This window comes from Onychostoma macrolepis, chromosome 03, assembly GCF_012432095.1.
Source record: "Onychostoma macrolepis isolate SWU-2019 chromosome 03, ASM1243209v1, whole genome shotgun sequence".
Classification (NCBI taxonomy): Eukaryota; Metazoa; Chordata; class Actinopteri; order Cypriniformes; family Cyprinidae; genus Onychostoma; species Onychostoma macrolepis.
Genome location: NC_081157.1, coordinates 4,355,489 through 4,377,121, shown reverse-complemented (window position 1 = coordinate 4,377,121; position 21,633 = coordinate 4,355,489). Strand labels below are relative to the sequence as shown.

The 21,633-nt window shown below is 36.7% G+C and overlaps 1 protein-coding gene across 3 annotated transcripts; it reads left to right on the top strand.

Moving 5' to 3' along the window:
- Nucleotides 1-3,169: 3,169 nt before the first annotated feature.
- On the top strand, nucleotides 3,170-13,429 carry LOC131536033 (tripartite motif-containing protein 16-like). 3 transcript variants are annotated; one of them, XM_058768661.1, is made up of 9 exons: nucleotides 3,170-3,204; nucleotides 3,370-3,435; nucleotides 6,688-6,769; nucleotides 9,571-9,622; nucleotides 9,777-10,038; nucleotides 10,292-10,318; nucleotides 10,730-10,747; nucleotides 10,888-10,935; nucleotides 12,203-13,429. In XM_058768661.1, the coding sequence occupies exons 5-9, from the start codon at nucleotides 9,786-9,788 to the stop codon at nucleotides 12,763-12,765; spliced, it is 909 nt and encodes a 302-aa protein (XP_058624644.1). In that variant the 5' UTR covers nucleotides 3,170-3,204; nucleotides 3,370-3,435; nucleotides 6,688-6,769; nucleotides 9,571-9,622; nucleotides 9,777-9,785; the 3' UTR covers nucleotides 12,766-13,429. The 3 variants fall into 3 exon arrangements, with proteins under 3 accessions (XP_058624644.1, XP_058624643.1, XP_058624645.1); XM_058768660.1 differs by lacking the exons at nucleotides 3,170-3,204; nucleotides 3,370-3,435; nucleotides 6,688-6,769 and having other exon boundaries at nucleotides 6,886-9,622; XM_058768662.1 differs by lacking the exons at nucleotides 3,170-3,204; nucleotides 3,370-3,435; nucleotides 6,688-6,769; nucleotides 10,730-10,747 and having other exon boundaries at nucleotides 6,886-9,622.
- Nucleotides 13,430-21,633: the final 8,204 nt, after the last annotated feature.

Genomic DNA, 21,633 nt, shown 5'->3' with positions numbered 1-21,633 from the left:
TCCATGATCTGTTTATTATAACTGCCTCAGTCCTTAGACTGTTATTTCATGGCCAAAGTAAATTTTTGAGCCCTGTAGGATCAGAACGAGTCAGACAAAACTAAGATTCGATCAGAACATCGAAACATGAGAAGACTAAATTCCTGAGCGGCCCCAAGAAAACAGGACAACGTCGTGAATCAGATTCCTATCTCCGACCTCTGGAGCAAGCCTAACCAACAAGCCTCTTCCAGAACAGTTTGCAACATTAAGACAAAAGAACACTTATTGATAAGTCCAACGCAGGAAGGAGATCATCAAATTTGGGGCAATTAATCAAGATTAATGGTCAAAGAGATGGCCATCACATGTGTTCCACAAGAGAAATCATGAGCTTCTTTAGATTGACTTTTCCCCCACACATACAAGACAAAGAACCAGACTGAAATTCCTCTGTCCAAAGAACATGTCTTTTGGTCTCCACAGAACTATACAGAGACTTTCTTTTTCATATGCACATAAAACCATCTTAAAAGGACATTGCTAGGCATAACACTATATTATGTATGTAACCACACATTAGACGATCATGTTTTAAGTACGTCTTTTTAATAACTATTGAATGACTTTAAGGTATTCGTGTTTGGTATGTATGAATTTGAAAATTCTAGCTTGAAACGTTTCTTCCAACTGATTCTTTGTCAAATGTATCATATTCTGGTTATAGAAATCACATCCAAAACGTATACTTTGCAAGAGTGTGTAAAATTCAGACCATGTGACTGATAACATGCTGATTTATGATGGAAGGAACAACCCTAGCTAAGATAATAGCTTATCTAATTGGTCAAGACACCAGATGGGATGTGTCCAAAAGCCGAGTTTAAAAACTCAGGACACCATCAAATCTTCCCTTCTCCCCTTCTCTTCTTCTCGCCACCGCGTTTTGACGCTGTTTTAGCGCTCTTTGAGCGTGCTCTGGCCTACAGGCTAGTTGCTACTTAACACCACGATGAGAAGAAAAACCACCTAGTCTCGTTACACCCTTCCTTTCTTTCTTTTATTTTAGTTTATTTTCCGTTGCGAGTTTCGTGTTCTCAGTTTAAGTTTTGCCGCCACGCCTTGTCTCCGAGTTCAACTCGAGCCTGTGACCGCCTCAAAACTTTAACCAGACCAACTCCGCATCCTCAGCCAACGCCCAAGACATCCCTTCAAAGACTACTGAACTTCCAGCCAATCACCAACTCGGGAAAACCCCTTTCCTGCATCGACCACGACAAAAGGGAATCCCTGTAACACAAAGACAACGCAAGCAAGTACCTCCAGATTCTGGCTGAACTGGTGCATTTAATATAAATTTTAGCCTCATTGAGAAACTCAATGCGAGGGTTAATTAACTGATTGATGGTTGTTCAGGTCTATGCAATAGAATATATTGTTATAAACTTGGGATTTCACATTCTCATTCTCTAAACTCCTCCTTTCTCTCTTTCTGCAACGTGTGAATGTGTGAATGCGTGTGTTCATGTTAGATTAGTTTATGTCTTAGGTTTATATAAATAAAGTCGTATATATATTTAAAAGAGAAGTATCTTGTGTTTTGTGCTTACAAGTTAATGTCTTAATCTGCCGATCTTGTTATTGTGCTTATTAATAGTGTTTTCACTATATTTTGGATTTTAATATCCAGTGCAGAGTTATACGGCTCGTTCAGTGAATCGCTGCCGACTCAGTGATCAGCCGCAAAACAGTGATTCTGTTCAAATTCCCTATAAAATCATAAATGATTCCCTTTGAGCTAAATTAAATTATATTTATGTATCAAACCCTACAGCCCAATATATAAATTACGATAAAAAAAAAACAATGCCAACAAATTATGATGTAATATAATGTAAAGGAAACAGCGCTGAGGTTCGCTTCGTTTGAACCACATACTGAAGCAGTCAAGTAGTTTTCAGGCGAATGAAGCTTCGCACGTCATAGATCACGTGCTTTTCTCAAAACGAATCAAGCTCCGATACAGTGCTTCAATGTGAAATGTGTTGTTTTTTTTTTTATACAAGCTTCAGTGTTGAACGTAACATCACTAGTCAGCTGTAGTTTGACTCTTTCATGAAGGAAAGTAGAAGATTTTTTACCAGTTCTTGTTCAGGAAGCTGAAGAAGAGGCTGTAACTCCTTTAAGAGACACCAAGATTTATTTTTAACTTGTTCTTCATAGTTTTTTTTTTTAAATAAGTAGTTATTCTCCACTTATGATGTATTTAGAAAACACAGATGCAAGATATACCGTCATGTAGCTTTGTAACTGATCCTTCATTGCTTCTCTTGTAAGTAGGGATGGTGCCTGAACCCGTTTATATTAAACAAACCCAGGGGCTAAATTACTAAAGATTGTAGTATTGATAAGCTCTGACGTCATCGGTTCTTCGGTACTGTAAAAATTAAGAAAAACCACTTACAATTGAGAGAAATTGCTATCTCTTAGAGTGTGTTTGACCAAAGTCCCTTTCTCAGTTTGACTTGAAGATGAGGTGTGTTTGATTTGAAGCAGGAGTGCGCAGACCGATCGGCGTTTAACATCAAAGTACCGCGAGAGCGATTCGAAAGCATGTGGAGCCGTCTCGCGGTACTACGATGTTAGCGCCGATCGGTCTGCGCACTCCTGCTTCAAATCATACACACCTCATCTCACGAGCCGGTCCGTTTTTAAAGACATTAGTCACTTGCCTCGTTTTTGAATGAATCAGCCGTTTGAATGAGTGACTCGCTCATTAAAACAGTCATTTACTTAATTATATTTCATCTACTGGTGGTTTGGTTTCATATTTAAAAGTACTGCATCTTCCCCAACATTTTTAAAGGTCCCATGACATGCTGCTTTTTGGATGCTTTTATACAGGCCTAAGTGGTCCCTAGTACTGTATCTGAAGTCTCTTTCCCGAAATTCAGCCTTGGTGCAGAATTTCAGCCACTACGAGCCAGTCCCGCAATGAGCTTTCCTTAGGACGTGCTGTTCCTGTGTCTGTAGCTTTAAATGCTAATGAGGAGGAGAGAGGCGGGGCAAGGTGGAGGGTGGGTGTGTGGCCTTAACCAGCTTGCGCTACCATGCACTAATGTTGTCAGTGGATGTATCGCAATGGCTCGTAGACACGCAGTCGTTCAAGCTTTTCAGTTTGACCCAGAATCTGATCCGGATGGAGAAGCAGGACGTCTCCGAATGGTTAGTTTAAAATATTGTGTCTGGATACGGTACTTTAGTTGGTTTGTTTATGTATGCTGTTACAGTTATTATCGTGTAGCTAATGCTAGCCATAGGCTCGGATGAAGGAACTAAAAAAATACTTTGGTGTTCATTTGTACATCCAAACACTGATGGACCTGTCAGCGGAGACCCGTCAACGCCAGCGCTGCTTCGATGGAGTAAAGCCCAGCTGAAATCCATGGACATCAGGTACGGAATGCTCTATCCTGCTCACTTGATAGTCACCCATACAGACAAACGGCATATCTTCAAGACCGTCTCAGAAGCGGAGGAGTTCATTCGGGGGCTGAAAAATACCACATGAATGAAACTAATCTAATAGATGTTTGAACTACTAAACTAGTTCCCTTTTTGCTTCATTTTCAAAAGGACAATTTCTGACTTTAATAGTTTGGGCTCCTCTTGCCAAAACATTTAAAATTATAAGCTTGGCGGTTATAAATTTCGGATATTATACAGGTACAGATTTCTTTATTTCTTTTCTCCTTTATATGGGTAAAGCTTTTGGTTAATTCGTATTATTTGTAGCGTTTTCATTAGCTACAAATTGATTACAAAGTCATATAGGGTTGCTCCACATATTGTGGATCTATTGTTTTCCATAACCAAAGTTTGGAACGGGGTTCTATTTGTGCAGGTTGTTCAGGGAAATGCACAGTTGTTAAAGGGTGTTTTTTTTCCTTTTTTTTTCTCTCTCCATGTGTGGGGGGTGTTTGTATTATTTCTTTCTTCAAACAAACAGTCAAATCATTGGATGCAGAGACTCCTTATTTCATTCAATTTAAGCTTAAACATGTATGTTAGAGTTAAAATTTAGTAGTTGGAATGTAAGGGGATTGAATAAAATAGTCAAATTGAAACAGGTATTAGATAGGATTAAGCAACTGAAGGTAAACATATTATTTTTACAAGAAACGCATCTGTTGAGAGAAGACACAAGTCGAGTTTCAAAAAGGTGGCCTGGGCAGGTTTTCTCTGCCCCATATACCTCTCATGCTCGAGGAGTTATGATACTTATCCATAAATCGGTTCCCTTTCGGATGCACAAACAATATATTGATCCACGGGTAGATTCATAATTCTTAATGGATTAATCGTGAACACACAAGTAACCCTAATAAGTATGTACGCTCCCAATGAAGATGATCCCTCTTTCTATCAAAACCTTTTTTATACAATATCAACATATACAGGACAATATGTAATTGGAGGGGATTTTAATTGCGTACTGGATATACAACTTGATCATTCTACAGGCATAGACAGCACCCATCAGAAATTAAGAAAAATAATAAAGAAATGTGTAAAAGATTTTAATTTAACAGAGATCTGGAGACATTTGAATCCTAATAAAAGAGAATACTCGTGTTTTTCAAATACTTATAAACAATACAACGAGCTGACTAGTAATAAAATAGCCACAAACTTGATGTGGTTAAAACAGTCCTACTATGATCAAGGTGAGAAACCTGGAAAGCTATTGGCTTGGAGAATAAAAAAGATATAAACAAATAGGGCTATAAATTCTATTTTGCTAGATGATGGACAAACATCGACAGATCCATTGGAAATGAACAATGCTTTTAAATTATATTACGAAAATGTATATAATTCTGAATGTTTGGATACATTAGTAGAACAAAATAATTTTTTTGATGAACTTGAATTTCCTCAATTGGCAGAAGATGCAAAGTTAGATCTTGAAAACAATTTAAGTATCGAAGAACTGGTGGATGCAGTACAAAGTATGAGTAGTGGAAAAGCACCGGGGCCCGATGGCTTACCAGTTGAGATCTATAAAACCTTTTCTAAAAGATTGATGCCCCACCTTCTGGAAATGTACACTGAATAATATGAAACAGGAATACTGCTCCCCTCACTAAGGTCAGCACTAATTACTCTTGTGTTAAAACCGGGCAAATCCCCAACAGATAGAGCATCTTATCGACCTATCTCACTCATGTCCTGCGATACAAAAATATTATGTAAAGCCTTAGCTAAAAGGATTGAAATTCATATACCAAAAATAATAATGGACGATCAGAATGGATTTGTTCTTGGTAGACAGGCCTTTAATAATACTCGTAGAGTCTTAAACGTATTATATAAAAAGCAAAATGCTAAAGATCATGCAATTCTGTCTTTAGATGCTGAAAAAGCATTTGACAGAATTGAGTGGAACTACCTGTTTGAGACGCTTAGACGCTTTGGATTAGGAACAAAATATTTAAAATGGCTTAAACTTTTATACAGTGAACCACGAGCTAAAGTTATAACGAATAGTAATATTTCAAAGCTATTTAACCTGGCTAGAGGAACAAGACAAGGGTGCCCGTTATCACCTTTATTGTTTTTATTTGCAATTGAACCCCTGGCCATGACTATTAGAAGAAGTCCAAGCATAAAGGGTATGAAGATAGGAGAGAGGGATCATCATATATCTCTGTTCGCAGATGATATTGTTCTATTTCTAACCAATTTAAAGAACTCTATTCCTGCACTTATAAATATTATGGGAAAATTTTGAAGATTCTCGGGCTATAAAATCAATAACAGTAAAAGTATTCTGCTATTATTAAATGATCAAGAGAGAAAATCCCCCTCGAGTCATACACAATCAATGAATCTGATGGTTTCTCTTATTTAGGGATTAAAATTACGCCTGATATAGCTAATATAGTCCCCGCTAATTATGATCCGTTACTGAAGGTATGGTAGAGACAAACAGGTAGCGTGCAGCAAGAACTCTAAATGTTGCCTGCAGAGCAGCTCCATCTTGGTAGGCATTTCTGTATCACAAACCTAAATTAACTAGGGCTGCAACAACTAATTGATTAAATTAATTACAAGCAGGTATCAGAAACAGAAAATTGCGCAGCGCTAGTTGCCTGTTGCAACCACAATTGAGTAAATAGTATAATAATTTAAAAACTTTATCATAATTATGGCTTAGCATCTCCTAATTGTTGTATTGTTGTTTTATAACTGTTGTTTTTCTTCCTACTACCTCTTTCTGTTGCGTTAGTAAAAAATGTGAAACTTTGACAGTTAAAATGAGAAACCGTCTCATAATAATGGGTTATGTTGTAATTTTTGGTAAATAAATTTCATAATGAAATACTTTCAAATAATAATGGGACACTTTCTTTTAACAATTAGATACTTTCTCATAATAATAACATACAGTACATCCCATAATAATCAGTTACTTTCTCATAATAATGAGATACTTTCTCATAATTATGTCTCAGTATCTCATAATAATGTTAAAATATCAAAGCAGATATCAAGCAAACTACAAAATGTCCTGTTGCTTAGTGTGGCTGAAAGGAATCTAACTTACTCAGAAGAGACTTTACTGCTCAGCACATAAAGATGAACTGCTTACAGTGATTTCAAACTGTGACTGTTTTTTTGTTTTTTTTGTATGAATGAATAAAGAAGATAACTGGACGAACCTCTCCTGACATGGATCGCAGTGATCCGGTTTCTCCACTGCATGGATCTTCATGTGTATCTTCAGGTGACTTTTAAAAGAAAAACTCTTTCCGCACTGATCACAGGTGTGCGGCTTCTCTCTGCTGTGAATCCTCTCATGTCTTCTCAGATTTGATGACACACTGAATCTCTTGTCACAGTATGAACACTTGTGAGGTTTCTCTCCAGTGTGAATTCTTTGGTGCAGTTTTAAACAGCTCGCCGTAGTAAAAGTCTTCTCACACTCAAAGCACATATAGTCTTTCACATCAGCATGCATTTTCTCATGTTTACATAAACTTTGCAGCAGTGAAAAACTTGTTCCAGCGTGTAATCCAAAGAATGAGCGTTGTGGTGACATGTCTGCCTTTCTCCTCCTCATTAGCATTAAAGCTACAGACACAGAAATAGCACGTCCTAAGGAAAGCTCATTGTGGGACCAAGGCTGAATTTCGGGAAAGAGACTTCAGATACAGAACTAGGGACCACTTAGGCCTATATAAAAGCATCCAAAAAGCAGCATGTCATGGGACCTTTAAACACTCATCTAAATAGTTGTAAACGGTTACTTGCATTGGTTTTGTTGCTGAACAAGAGTCCTGATGCAGTAGACAAGGGGTTCTAGATGAGTTCTTTAGGAGTGAGATGGAGATTTTCCTCTGGTTCTTCTGAAGATAGGAAAGTCCACAGCGAGTCCACAAACTTACTTGAAGGTAAAACTGCCAGAAGGTTAAACTCCAGAGGAGAGTTTTGCAGAGTCTCGGAGCATGTCCGTCCCAAGAAGAAGAGTTTTGAGCCACGATTAGTCTGAGTTCGGAACTTTTGATAGTTCATAGTTAACCTTTTGGGTGGAGTGGCCAATCAGAGGCGTGAATTTTTAGTGGGAGAAACTTTCTATTTGTCTCCATTTATGGCGCATTTGCATTTTTATTGCTGGTCTGGAGAGTTGGTGAAGTTTTATTTCAAAGCATAGTAAAAATTGTATAATGCATTTCATGATAACATAGTGTACATCATTGTTCGAGGAATAAAAAGAAGATAATTTTGATACCAAGAAAGAAACCTCTATATATTAAAGATATTAAAGCAGAGATACACTCATGCCCTTGAATATAGGCGTTTAGAGTCTAACTAATACAAGTAAAGGGTTGTAACTAGGTTAATATAATAGGGGAACAGACGAGCGGATCCATTTGCAGGGTTTTATTTAAAGACATGGTCATAAATACAAGCAGGGTCGAACAATGGCAAACAGGTACAACACAGGCAAGACAAAGAATAATCCGAGGGTAAGCGTGGGTCTTCAATCGGTGAACAGTATCCAACAGGGCAAGGCAAAGGGTTAATCCAGGAAACACAGCAATAATCCAGGCAGGGGAAAACACAATCCGAAACAGGCAAGGCAAGACTAAGACTAAGACAGTCTCCGTAAGGTAACTATCAGCTATGGTAGCGATATGTGCATACAATACTCGGCGACTGAACGAGAAAGTCCAGAATTATAAAGCATGTCTGATTGGATACAGCTGTGTGCATATGATCAGGTGAGCGTGTGATTAGTGAGATGGCTGATGGGAAATGTAGTCCAAGGTAATGTGAAACAGTCTGTGTGGTGTGAGAGTCAATATGATGAAAGGGTGACCTCTGGTGGCAATCAGACGGATGGGCACGGACCGGATTCGTGACAAACATACATACAACTCATGCATATAGCAGATACATTTGTGACCCTGGACCACAAAACCAGTCTTAAGTGTCAACTTTTTGAAATGGAGATTTATACATCATATACTGAATAAATAAGCTTTCCATTGATGTATGGTTTGTTAGGATCGGACAATATTTGGCCGAGATACAACTATTTGAAAATCTGGAATCTGAGAGTGCAAAAAAAATCTAAATATTGAGAAAATCACCTTTAAAGTTGTCCAAATTAAGTTCTTAGCAATGCATATTACTAATCAAGAATTAAGTTTTGATATATTTACGGTAAGAAATTTACAAAATATCTTCATGGAACATGATCTTTACTTAAATCCTAATGATTTTTGGCATAAAATAAAAATGGATAATTTTGACCCATACAATGTATTTTTGGCTATTGTTACAAATATACCCAAGCGACTTAAGACTGGTTTTGTGCTCCAGGGTCACATTTATAACTGCTTAATTATGGCCTAAATAAAGAAAATGTCTTTATGTGTGTGTGTGATGTGTATTTAAAATTGTGGAGACAGACCACTGGTCTAGTCAGGCCGTTGGTGCCTTCCATGGGGGTCATTTACTCCACCTTGTTCTGCCTGTCTGTTACTGTTTATCTGCGTGTTGCTACTGTCTGTTTCTTATGTAATGGAAGCCAGCTAGTAGGTGCTGTGCAAGAAAACCTCACTCCCCTGATCTCAAGAGACACACAAGCAACTGATGCTAATGGCTGTGCCATTCAGGAGATTGTGGGTTCGAGACCTGCTCGGAGCAAGGCGAGCAGGGACCCATTACAATGGTGCCAGTGACCCGGATGGGAGTGAGGTTTAGGGGGGTGAGTGTAAAGTAGGCCAGCGAGTAGATGCAGTGCAGGTAAACCTCACTCCCCTGATCTCAAAGAGATGCACTAGCTAATGAAGCTAGTGGCTGCAGCCAGTTAACCTCCTGGCTTGCGCATCCGCCTCCCATGCAGGAGATCGAGGGTTCGAGCGTGACCCGTTACACTTACTGTAACTGTAATTTCTCAGTCTGCTGCATACATCGGATATAACACATGTGTGTTTCACCCAGAGCGTCTCTTGTGTTTCTTGAAAAACTGGTTTCACTTGTTTTATTAGAAAATGAGTTTCGGAGTTTTTCCTTCAGATACCAGTTCAGAGGTGGAACGAGAAGCCTACAGACGTCCTCATTTTTCATGGTAAGTTAATAAATACTGCTCCATAAAATATTGACCTGTCTATAAATCAAAATTTCACATTGATTCTAGACCTCCAGCATCAGCCAGTATTGAGATATTAGCTGATACAATCTTTTGTGCTCATTATTAAAACTGACTTTTTTTGCTTGTCCAGTGAAGGGTGATGGCGTCTGTTTCAGACCAGCTTCTGGCCGCTCTGGATGATCTAGTCACAGAAAAACTGAAGAGGTTTAAAGTAAATTTAAGGAATCATTACAGCGTTTCAGCCGATCTGGAGAAGGCAGAGGCTCCTGATACAGTGGATCTGATGATTAAGCGTTTTGGACCAGAAGAAGCTGTGAAGATCACGGTAGACACCCTGAGGAAGATGAACCAGAACCATCTGGCTGAAGAGTTAGAGAACAAACACAAGCAAGGTAACAGGTTCAAGTGAGACTGAAATTGTTGACTGTCTTAAAAAATAAAAATAAATAAATAAAATGTTAAATTAAAAACAGATTTTTTTATATATAACAAAGTTATTTTGACATATCATACATGTTTCTAGAATTGGTGTTTGACAGTGAATGTTTCCAGAATAAAAGCTGAAGCTTTACTCTTTGTTTTGCTGATGTGTTTGTGTGGTTTAATGTCACTTTGCTTTCATTCTGATCTGTTTCTCTCTCACAGCTCAGCCTGAATCAGAACCGATCAATGGTAAATACGGATCACTGTCTGGGTTTATTCTTATTTTACTGATTTGGACTCCTTGAGTAGATATCCGAGAAAGTATAAATGCAAGCAGTAATTGCAGGGCAGAACACTGATTATATAAACACTCATTATATAATGATACAGGACATAATTTTGACATTACAAGAAGTGGTTTAATTTTTTTTTTAACTAATATATATAATACACTTGTTTACACATAAAGTAGTCCAGTTTTCTGAAGTGATATAATCACTGTGTGATGAACAGAGCAATCACTGATCAGCTCATGTATACAGAGCCCAGATCACACTGATAACATCAAACCTCAATGTTTCTTGTGTTATGATGATTTGAGTCTGTAAAGAGCAGACGTTTGTCTAAATATATGCTTTTGCTTTGAACATTTCTGCAAAGAAATGATCTCATACAAAGGTAAAATCCTGGAGATTCATCTGCTCTCAGAAACGAGTCCATCGTCATCTCATATCATGGAGAACGTCATATTAGAAATGTCTCAAGAATGGATGCAAGTTCCTGAGAATCACACTGTTCATGTCTGTTGATTTCCACAGACACATTCACCAACATTGTTCCCAGGACCAGGAACGAATTCCTAAAATGTGAGTCAGTAAGAAAACAACCAGAAAAACTCACTGAGTGTGTTCATGTTCTTCTGTAGAAGGTGAAAGATTTATAGTTTTATAATTGACTGTTCGCAAAACCCGCCCACCCTTAGTTACTGTTGCCATAACTGACAAACAATGCAGCTCTCACACTACACACATGTTCTCACGCAGTGAAAAATACATCGCAGATCAAAGAGGAAACTGACAAAACACCGACAGAGAAGACAGAGCAGGTTACTTCTGATATGAAACAAGGTCTCAGGACTCTCAGCTTTTAAACTGAGTCATTTTTAAAGAAATTCAAACAATAAATACTGCTTTGTGGCTCTTAAATGTGTCAGATTGCTGTATTACCTCAGTTCAAACACATGAACCGATCGTCTTTTCAAATGAACATGAATAAACATCAGAAAGTGTTTTATTTCAACTGCGGAACACACCATTTTTCAAGTGTAAGTCCACCGAAGTTAATCTGCTCTTCTGTCTGATTTGTGATTAAGGCTTGAAGGGATACAGCTGCAGCTACTGGACATGCGCATTTACATATATTCCGAGCCGACAATATAACGTGAAACCTATGAAAATGGTTTTAAAAAAGTACATAGTGCCATAGTTTCATCACTTTAGTGTGTCGCAGTGACCGTCTTTTTGCAGTAAAGGACCTGTCATAGTTTAATGAGTGGGAAGATGACATGAAGCGTCGCGGTTAAACTGCATTGAAAACAGATGAGCGCACATGTGCATATACAGCTCCCATTCAGGACGAAGTTCACGGGATTGTGTCCACAGAATGATAAGAGCACACGTTTTAACAAAATATTTTATTATTAAACACTCAGTAAGTGCTGCAAGCAATGCATACAGCGGCGGACATGACAGATTTTCTGGTACGCAAAACAAGTACTTTAGCTAATTGCCGTTACCGTGGCAGCCAACAACAACACAGCTTCACCCTCCACACATATTTATATTTAGTTATATTGAAAAAGTTTCAATTCAGTCAATCTTTTTTACCCTGTTTTAACATGGATTTCTACGGCCGTAACTGTCGGGCAAGATGGCGGATAGTAGCGGCAGCACATAATCTCTGAGTTCGGTCAGATCGCCTGTCAATCAAGCTCTTTGCGAACGGTCAATTGATGACGTAAATGATGATTAGCACAGGATATCTGGTCATCTGTACTGAGACTCTGATGATACACTGAACATGAAGAGTTCAGTTAAACAGATTCCTGATTCTGATGTGTTTTCTCTCCATCAGATTCCCATCAGTTCACTCTGGATCTGAACACAGCACATAAACGCCTCCGTCTGTCTGAGAGCAACAGAGTGATTACTAACACTGGCACATATCAGCCGTATCCTGATCATCCAGACAGATTTGATGTGTGTCGTCAAGTGTTGTGTAGAGAGAGTGTGTGTGGACGCTGTTACTGGGAGATCGAGTGGAGTGGATTTGAGGTGTTTGGTGGTGTGGAGATATCAGTGTCATATAAGAGCATCAGCAGGAAGGGACGGGGTGATGAGTGTGTGTTTGGATATAATGATCAGTCCTGGAGTTTAATCTGCTCTCGCTCCAGATACTCTTTCTGGCACAATAAGATATGGACTGATCTCCCTGTAAAAACCATCATCATTAGAACAGGAGTGTATGATTATATCAGTAGAGTAGGAGTGTTTGTGGATCACAGAGCAGGAACTCTGTCCTTCTACAGCGTCTACAGAAACACAATGAGCCTCATCCACACAGTCCACACCACATTCACTCAGCCGCTCTATCCTGGGTTTAATGTTTATTACCAATCATCAGTGAAACTGTGTTGATTAATTAGAATTGATTGACCAGAGATTCTACCCATAATGCTTCGAGCTGCATGATGAATCAGTAACAGTGAGATGTTATGAGTCTCTTCATGACAGTAATACTGCAGCTGGACTTCTGTCGCTGAAATAATATGAATCAGAATAATTGTGTGTAATAAATCCTCATATAGATAGTAAAACCAGTGTGTGTGTGTGTGTGTGTGAGTCCTGCTGAGTGACATGGGACATTCTACCAGAAACGTACATTTCCACTTTTTTTCTTATTATTAAATCTGAATGTTGAGTCATATGGAGGACATGTTAAACTATGAGAAACACATATCGTGCCATCTCAGCATGTTTTTATGATTGAATAAAATACATTTTTAAACGCATTTCACCCATAAAATGTCAGGCCCCGTCACAGACAAATTTGTATATGTTGGAATGGTTACCTAATAAATTTCTTTGATACAAACAGCATTTTCTTATTCTTATGTCCCTGATTGTATTTAACATGGTTTTGTAATTCCTATAAGAAATATAAGCAACTTTTCCGTCAACTGTAGTACACAAAAATCACAGAATACCTGCCAGGCACTCATATAGTTGTAAAAAAACTGCCTTTACATAGGAGATTTTTACAAAAACATAGCAGTGGATATATACCCCCATCTTCATCTAAACAGTTAAAGAGATTAATTCATCAATATTTCCTTAAATAGTACATTTTTATATCATAATTTCCTGTGTGACAGGACTGACATTGGCGTGACAGGGCTGACGGTGCTGTGACAGGACTGACTTTATGGATTTATTTGATGCAGAAAAAGTTGTGTTTTGTGTTTTTAAGTTTTGATATGCATTCCTATTTTAAATTATTATAATCTTAATGTTAATGTAATATTAGACTGGTAAAGTTACTGTCACACATCCATTTAACAGTCATTAAAAGGTTACACTACTCTATTCAATTACTGTGTAGTTCTATGGAAATATAACTTCATAATATATAAAGTACATTTTACTATGATACAGCAAATGTAATCGATAGACATTTAACTGAATATCACAATGTAAAGTAACTGTGATGCCACATCATATTACGGCTAATTAACAACAGGGTAATACTATAGTAATATCTACATTATTACTTAGGAAATTACATGGTAATAGCGGATATTGCATGTAATTTCCTAGGTAATAATGTAGATATTACCATGGTATCACTCTGTTATTACCAAGCTGTGATATGAAGTGATACTGTGATCACAGAGTAGCCCTTTCTAACCTTGAAGGCCGTGGCCCTGGAACTGCGACCTTTCTCTTAAGCCTAGATTTTTTCTGTAGCTCTCTCCATAATTTGCACCTATGTCTTTGGTCTCGCTCATTGAACTCATGAATACTTTTCCTTCTTTCCTTTTTCCGCCTCCATCTCTCCCTTTCATTTTGAAGATGTTTTTCCTTTTTCTCAGGGAGTCTCATTTAGTCGTTCACGACATTGCCTTTGTCTCTCACTAACTGGAGCCATCTAACTGCCACCTTTATGAATTGGAATAATTACAGTCATCATTACTCAAAGCTAATATAGATGAGAATTATATATATATATATATATATATATAGACCTAGGTAAAAGAGGTACACATTTTTTTTTTAATTGTCGATGAGCATAAAAAGCTTCAAATTTACAGTGTAATGTCTATTTATTCAAATAATGTTTTACAATGTCATGCGTTAAATACATATTATATGCAATAAAAGTAATAAAAAAGAACAATGCCATTCATTTGTGAGGCCACTTTAAACTGCTATTACTCAGCCTGCTAGCATGCTAGCATAAAAACTGTTAACATGCAATCAAGGAATTTCAGTAATCTTTTTAGACATGTTTTGGATTTAAAACATTTTAATTATTTTCTGGGATGCTTTACCGAGACAGGGCCTGACCCTTTAGCTCGTCCTCCTCAAAAAAACATACAAAAACAAGCTTAAAATAAAAACAATTAAATACAGAACTTATCCTTGATCAGTGTCAGCTTCACCTCAGTCAAATGATGTCATTTCCTCTGAGTCATACCCTTAAAGGCTTATTAAACACATTTTAGGTTAAGTTTTATGTAAACGTGACAGGACTGACCGAAAACATGGGGACAGTTGTAAAATAGCATTTATTTCTAGAATTTATGTTTAATTTCATGTTTTTAATCAATTAATGTGAATGATAACAACTTAAACTTGTTATTGATGGAGATTTTTTTCTAAATAACTGTTGTTAGCATAACAAAACTATGAAAGCTGTAGGACTACTTTGGCTGAGGACAAGGACAAAGATGGGATTTGTAATTTTCAAAAGTGTTTTTAATAAAGAAAGAAATATCTGAGAACCTAATGAATGACATATTCCTTTACAAAACAACTCACACAAATCAACCATCAGTCAGTTTTAGACATTTTTTGGATGAAATACTTTTTATTCACTGTAAGAAGTCAAGGACAGATAATGTACGTTTCTGGTAGAATGTCCCACATATTAATCATTTATATTATTACCATCTAAGAAAACAGAAAAATGCTCTATAAATAGTGTTTTTCTGTATAAAAATGAGAATTACAGTAATGCTTCAATATCGATATAACCCTAGTGAAAAAAGTATACTTTACTGTATTTGTAATATATTCCCTGTTTTAATAGTACATTGCAAATATACTAACAAAAAATGTACTTTAAATATATAAAAAGGATATTAGCATCATACTTTTGCCTATTTTCACAATACAACTTTTAACACAATTTAAAATAATTGTAATTTATTATATTTTCTAAAAAATATATTTTACTAAAATACACAGGAATTGAAAGTTCTGTTTATTTTTTATAAGTATATTTATTTGCACTTTTCTTAAATATATTTTATGAATACTTTTTAACTGTATGCTGAAAATGATCATTGTAACAATGCATTGAAAGTATACTTTCAAAGTACATTATTAAATAACCTGAAGTTGTAGTATGTTTTAAGTCTGTCACAGACCAGTCAGGCCCTTCACTCCACCAATCACAACGTTCCACATCCCCGGAGTTTTAATCACACACACCTGCACCTGATCACCTCCTCATCAACCCACACTACTTAAGCTCACCACACACACACTGCAGTGTCCGATCTCGTTCTTGCTACGTGGACTCAGATAACTCTCCTTCTACTACGAAGAGAACTATATCCTTTCAAGATTCAAAGACCACTTACCTTGTATATACTTACCTCCTGTGTTCCTCCTCCTTGTGTAGCCCTCTCTCTCTCTGCAGAAGTCCTGGCACGAAGTGTGTGTGTGTGTCACTCCCCGGATCCAAGCTGTCTCGTCTACCCGCATTCCTGAAAGAAGAAAAGAATAGTCTTCACCTGGTCATCCTCATTGGAATTGTCGATCCCCAGATATCCACTCACCTCTCAAGATCCCCCAGTTCACCTGTGTGCTTGACTTGTTTAAATAAATCACCTCATACTCACCTATCACCCTTGTGTCCGAGTCCGTCCATAACAAAGTCACATTTTTGAGTAATTTAAGCCCACCGGCAACCATAGTTGCCACAGTTTATAGTTGTCATTTTCCGTTTGCTAGTATTTTTCTAGATGTTATCCATGTTTGATGTCTCAATGACATGCAAGCTAACAATCAAATAAATGATTTCAGCGGGGGGGAGGTATTCACTTCCTTCCTGTCACATGAGACCATCAACTTCCTACTCCTATTTCCAGAAAGCATGGGAAACCCTCCCAAAGAAAGGTCATTTTCATGTTACTAATAAGTATTTTTTTGTTGACTTATATACATCTACATAATCATGAAGGTCTCTGGAATCATCCAAACAAAACAAATCTTACAAGAGATCTATAGTTTTTTGTATACTTAGTCAAAAGTCCAAGCGAGCAAATGACTTGTAAGTACATATAACATATATCATGGGGAAATGGGGGTGTACTGTTGCTAGCATCATGCTACTCATGTTACCTTCTTGTTAAAAACAGCTTGTTAGCATCATGCTAGCAACATGCCAATCATGCTAACTTAATGCTAACGTTACTCATGTTAGTATGTTGCTAGCATCAAGCTAATCACATTAACAGCTTGTTTAAAACATGTTAACACCATGCTAGCAAAATTTTAATCATGCTAATTTTGTTTTAACATTTACTTGTGTTAACAGGTTGTTAGCATAATACTAACACAATTAATGTTGTTAGCATGTTGTTAACATGATGCTAAAATGATTAGAGTTACTAGTTTCTTCAGAAAATGTACAGTGCCTCCACTAATATTGGCACCCTTGGTAAATTTGAGCAAAGGCAGCTGTGAAAATAAATCTGCATTGTTTATGTTGTCGATCTTTCATTCAAAATTCACAAAAACAATTGAAGTAAAACAATTGAAAGTGGGGAGAAACTCTCATGATGAAATAAATGTTTTTTTTTTCTCCAATGCATGTTGGCCACAATTATTGGCACCCCTAGAAATTCTTATGAGTAAAATATCTCTGAAGTACACTATATTCATATTTACATTTTTTAGCACACCAGGGTGACTAGGAACATGAAATTGTCCAGCCATGACTTTAGGATTATAAATGCCAACTCATAAAAAAAAAATAAAAACCTGACTGCCTCTGTTAGAAATCTTATAATGGTCCATGGTTGGATCCTCCATCAGGACAATGATCCAAACACAAACCTCAAAATCAACACAAAAATGTCACTGAGCACAAAATGAAGCTTCTACCATGGTCGTTCCAGTACTCTGACCTGAACCCTATAGAAAATGAGTGAGGTAAACTGAAGAGAAGAAGCACCAACATGGAGCTGTGAATCTAAAGGGTCTGGAGTGATTCTGGATGAAGGAATGGTCTCTGATCTCTTCTCAGGTGTTCTCCAAATCTTCAGACATCATAGGAGAAAACTCAGAGCTGTTATCTTGGGAAAAGGACGTTGCAATAATTGGGTGCCAACAATTGTGGCCAACATGAACTAGAGAAAGCATTTATTTCACAATGAGACCCCCACACACACACACACACACTCACACACTTTCAGTTGTTTTACTCCAGTAAGAGGTTTGAATTTTGTGAATTTTTTTAATGAAAGATCAAAAGGATAAACAATGCAGGTTTATTTTCATAGCCGCCTTTGCTTATTTTTACCAAGGGTGCCAATATTATTGGAGGGCACTGTACATATTTATGTATTTTTATATATTTATTTTCATTAAAAGATTTTGATACACAATGCCCAGAAAAATTTGGGCACAAATGGGTTGTTTACTTCTTCATGCTTGGAATTCACTTCATTAACATACATGGACATACATTGCTTTCAGAAAGTAACAAAAAAAAAAAAAAAAAAAAAAATATATATATATATATATATATATAGTGAATGCATTATAAAGTGTACAGGCAAGTAAACACTGTCTATATTGCAAGGCCAAAAACTGAAGTTCACTCACTCTGCATTAATATTATATCACTGTATTATTATAACATATCATTATAAATTTTATGGAGAAATAAAGCTGAAAAACAACAATTGGCATTGATAAAGCTGCAGAAGTCGTTCCCCAGGAGTTTTTAGTATCTTTCGATATTGTTTGGAAGTGGCACCTGCAGGTGTAGGCTGTACGCACTGTGCGTACCATGAGCGCTCAGACCGACCTGAGATTTGCCCCGCAAACATTTCAGCAGTAAATTATAGGCCCGTGTGTCCCGTATTCTGTCGACTGAATCAGCCATGCCATTAATAATGAATGTATCAGTCTTTTGCATGCTAAAGTCAATTTCTGCTTATAAACATTCATCAATCATCTGGAATGCAATAAAGTAATTTTTAAAGCTGTTTTTAAAGCATTTGTTGCATGGATTAAAAAATAGGTATATATATATATATATATATATACACAGTATTTTAGTATTTTGTGTTTTCGGAGGATTAACTAATTTGTTGTTGTTTTTTCCCTTCACTATTGTCACATATTAGAGCTCAAATCATATTCAGCCGGTCTTTCTAACTGTCATCCTCTATTTAACCATATGCTTTACAATGGAACTTGGTCTTTAGATGCATTAATTAGCATTTCCTTCCATTGTGAATGTTTATCTTCTGTCCCTGTAAAATTTATCACTTTTTTATGGCTTCTGCTCATATAATATATTCTGTGCATTTATGTACTTAGCAATTATGTCCCCGCAGCTTAAATTTGCATTTTCTCCCTCTTTAATAATAAAATCTGTATCTGTACTATGATGTTCATTATGTTCATCAAAGTTATTATTCCAGCAGCAGGAGTAAAAGACTCCCTTCTATCGTTTCTGCACTGCCCCAGCAACCTTACTATTTTTCTATTACATTCATAACTTTCCTGGAATACGATCTGTTTAACTGATTTCGATTCTCTCCTGTTTAGCGATTCATGCAGCAGGAGGTGACTTGATTAGTCATCCTCACTTATCTATAGTTAAAATATTCACAATCTCCCTATCTCATTATTTTATCAGGTCTCTTCCTCTTTTCTTAGAACTGGGATTTTTATATTGGATCCCTATAATTTCAGCTTTTGGCCAGTCATTCTGATTTTGTTTAGGTACTCTCCTTAGCTGCAATATTTCTCCTTTCTTATTGTATGTTGCAGTCTTGTATCCCTCTGTATTTCTAATTAGGTCTCTTTATCTGCACTTTCTGTATTAAATATTGACGAAAATGAGTCATTTTCTTGCTCTCCTTCTACACTATCTGTAAAACTTCTTATTTTCTAAAAGCATACCACCTTAAAGGCCTTAATGAGCTTGAACCCCAGTAATCGCTGCTTGCAGCTATATTTATTATTATTATGTTTTTAAATATAGGTCTCTCAAGTTTTTATTGAATTATTAAAGAAGACCTAAAAGTCAAGTCTCTCTCTCTCTCATACACATACACACACACACACACACACACACACACACGTTTGCCATTGTGATCTTCAAAGATCTTTAAATAAATTATGTTTCTTTTGCATCATTTCATGTAATTTGCAAGAAACAGAGCCTGGACTTGTTTCTGTTTAGCAAAGGTAATGAAAAAGTACTAGCACTAGGGCCATTACTTTTCACGCTTTATGTGTTACCCTTGGGAGATATTATCAGGAGACATGGTGTTAGCTTTCACTGTTATGCTGATGATACTCAGATCTATATTTCCTCGCGGCCCGGTGAAACACACCAAATCAGACCTAAAAACCCCACATGTAATAACCTAGAAGACTATCTAACACTTGACGGCTGCTCTGTCAATTCTTCTTCATCAGTCAGGAACCTAGGTGTGCTGTTTGATAGCAATCTTTCATTTGAAAGCCATGTTTCTAGCATCTGTAAAACTGCGTTTTCCATCTCAAAAACATCTAAATTGCGACCTATGCTCTCAACGTCAAATGCAGAAATGTTAATTCATGCGTTTATGACCTCAAGGTTAGACTATTGTAATGCTTTATTGGGTGGTTGTTCTGCACGCTTGATCAACAAACTACAGTTGGTCCAAAATGCAGCAGCTAGAGTCCTTACTAGAACCAGGAAATATGACCATATTAGCCCGGTTCTGTCAACACTGCACTGGCTCCCTATCAAACATCGGATAGATTTTAAAATCTTGTTAATTACTTATAAAGCCCTGAATGGTTTAGCTCCTCAGTACTTGAGTGAGCTCTTATCACATTATAGTCCTTCACGTCCGCTGCGTTCTCAAAACTCTGACCGTTTGATAATACCTAGAATATCAAAATCGACTGCGGGCAGCAGATCCTATTCCTATTTAGCACCCAAACTCTGGAACAATCTACCTAACACTGTTCGGGAGGCAGACACACTCTGTCAGTTTAACCCATTAGAACCCAGACCAATTTCTCCTTATAGGAAAATTATGGAGCATATAAAACAGACCAAATGGACCACTTATAACATGTTTCTGCAGTTGTTTTTAAAATACAACCCCTCCTTGTGAAAGATCTGTAATGTTACACATATGTCACATTGGGCGTTTATTTCTCAATTGAAAAAAAATAATTTTATCTTTTTTTTTGGTAAATGACAGGTTTTTTTCTGTTTATTTGCTTTTCCACAACATATATCAAAATGATTCGTTTTCTGGTAAGATAAAACAAAAACCTTTTTCAGAAGTAATACAGTTTTTGCATTTTATTTGCTTTGCCACAACATATTTCAAAACCACATAACTGTGACCATTAAATGTTACAACAACTCTTCTGTAACATATCAAAATTCAACCTTTTCAGGTATATGGTTTAACCAGAAATAATTTTTTTTATTTTTTGATTGTTTTTTTTTTCACATCTCGAAAATGTGCAAACTGAATAAAAATAAATAGCTACCTCACACTGGAGGTAAACATGTTAAACATGCACGTAGATTTGTTAAAATATGCTTTGAAATGAGCAGCAGGAAATATATAACACTAAAATAATTGAATCAGCTAAATTAATTGAGCAGTTCATTACCATTTTTACCATTTTTCTTAATGTGACAAATACGTCACATCAAAATTCCAACTACTTTTATAAGGTTAAGAGCCCGATGTGACATGTGACACCACAATATCTTTGTAACTTGTTTTATATCAATTTGTTCAAGAAATGTATTTAAATCAGGTTAAGAGTAATCTAGGATATGTTATTAAAACATTATAATGTTGCATGGGTTAAAACATACCTTTAGTAACAAAAACAAGCATTTTAAAAATTGGTGATACTGCAACATATACTAACCAGACAGGACACCATTTTGGAAATGTTGCCATGGCAACAAAAATGCACACATTGTCACATGACTGAACCTTGATGTTCATTATA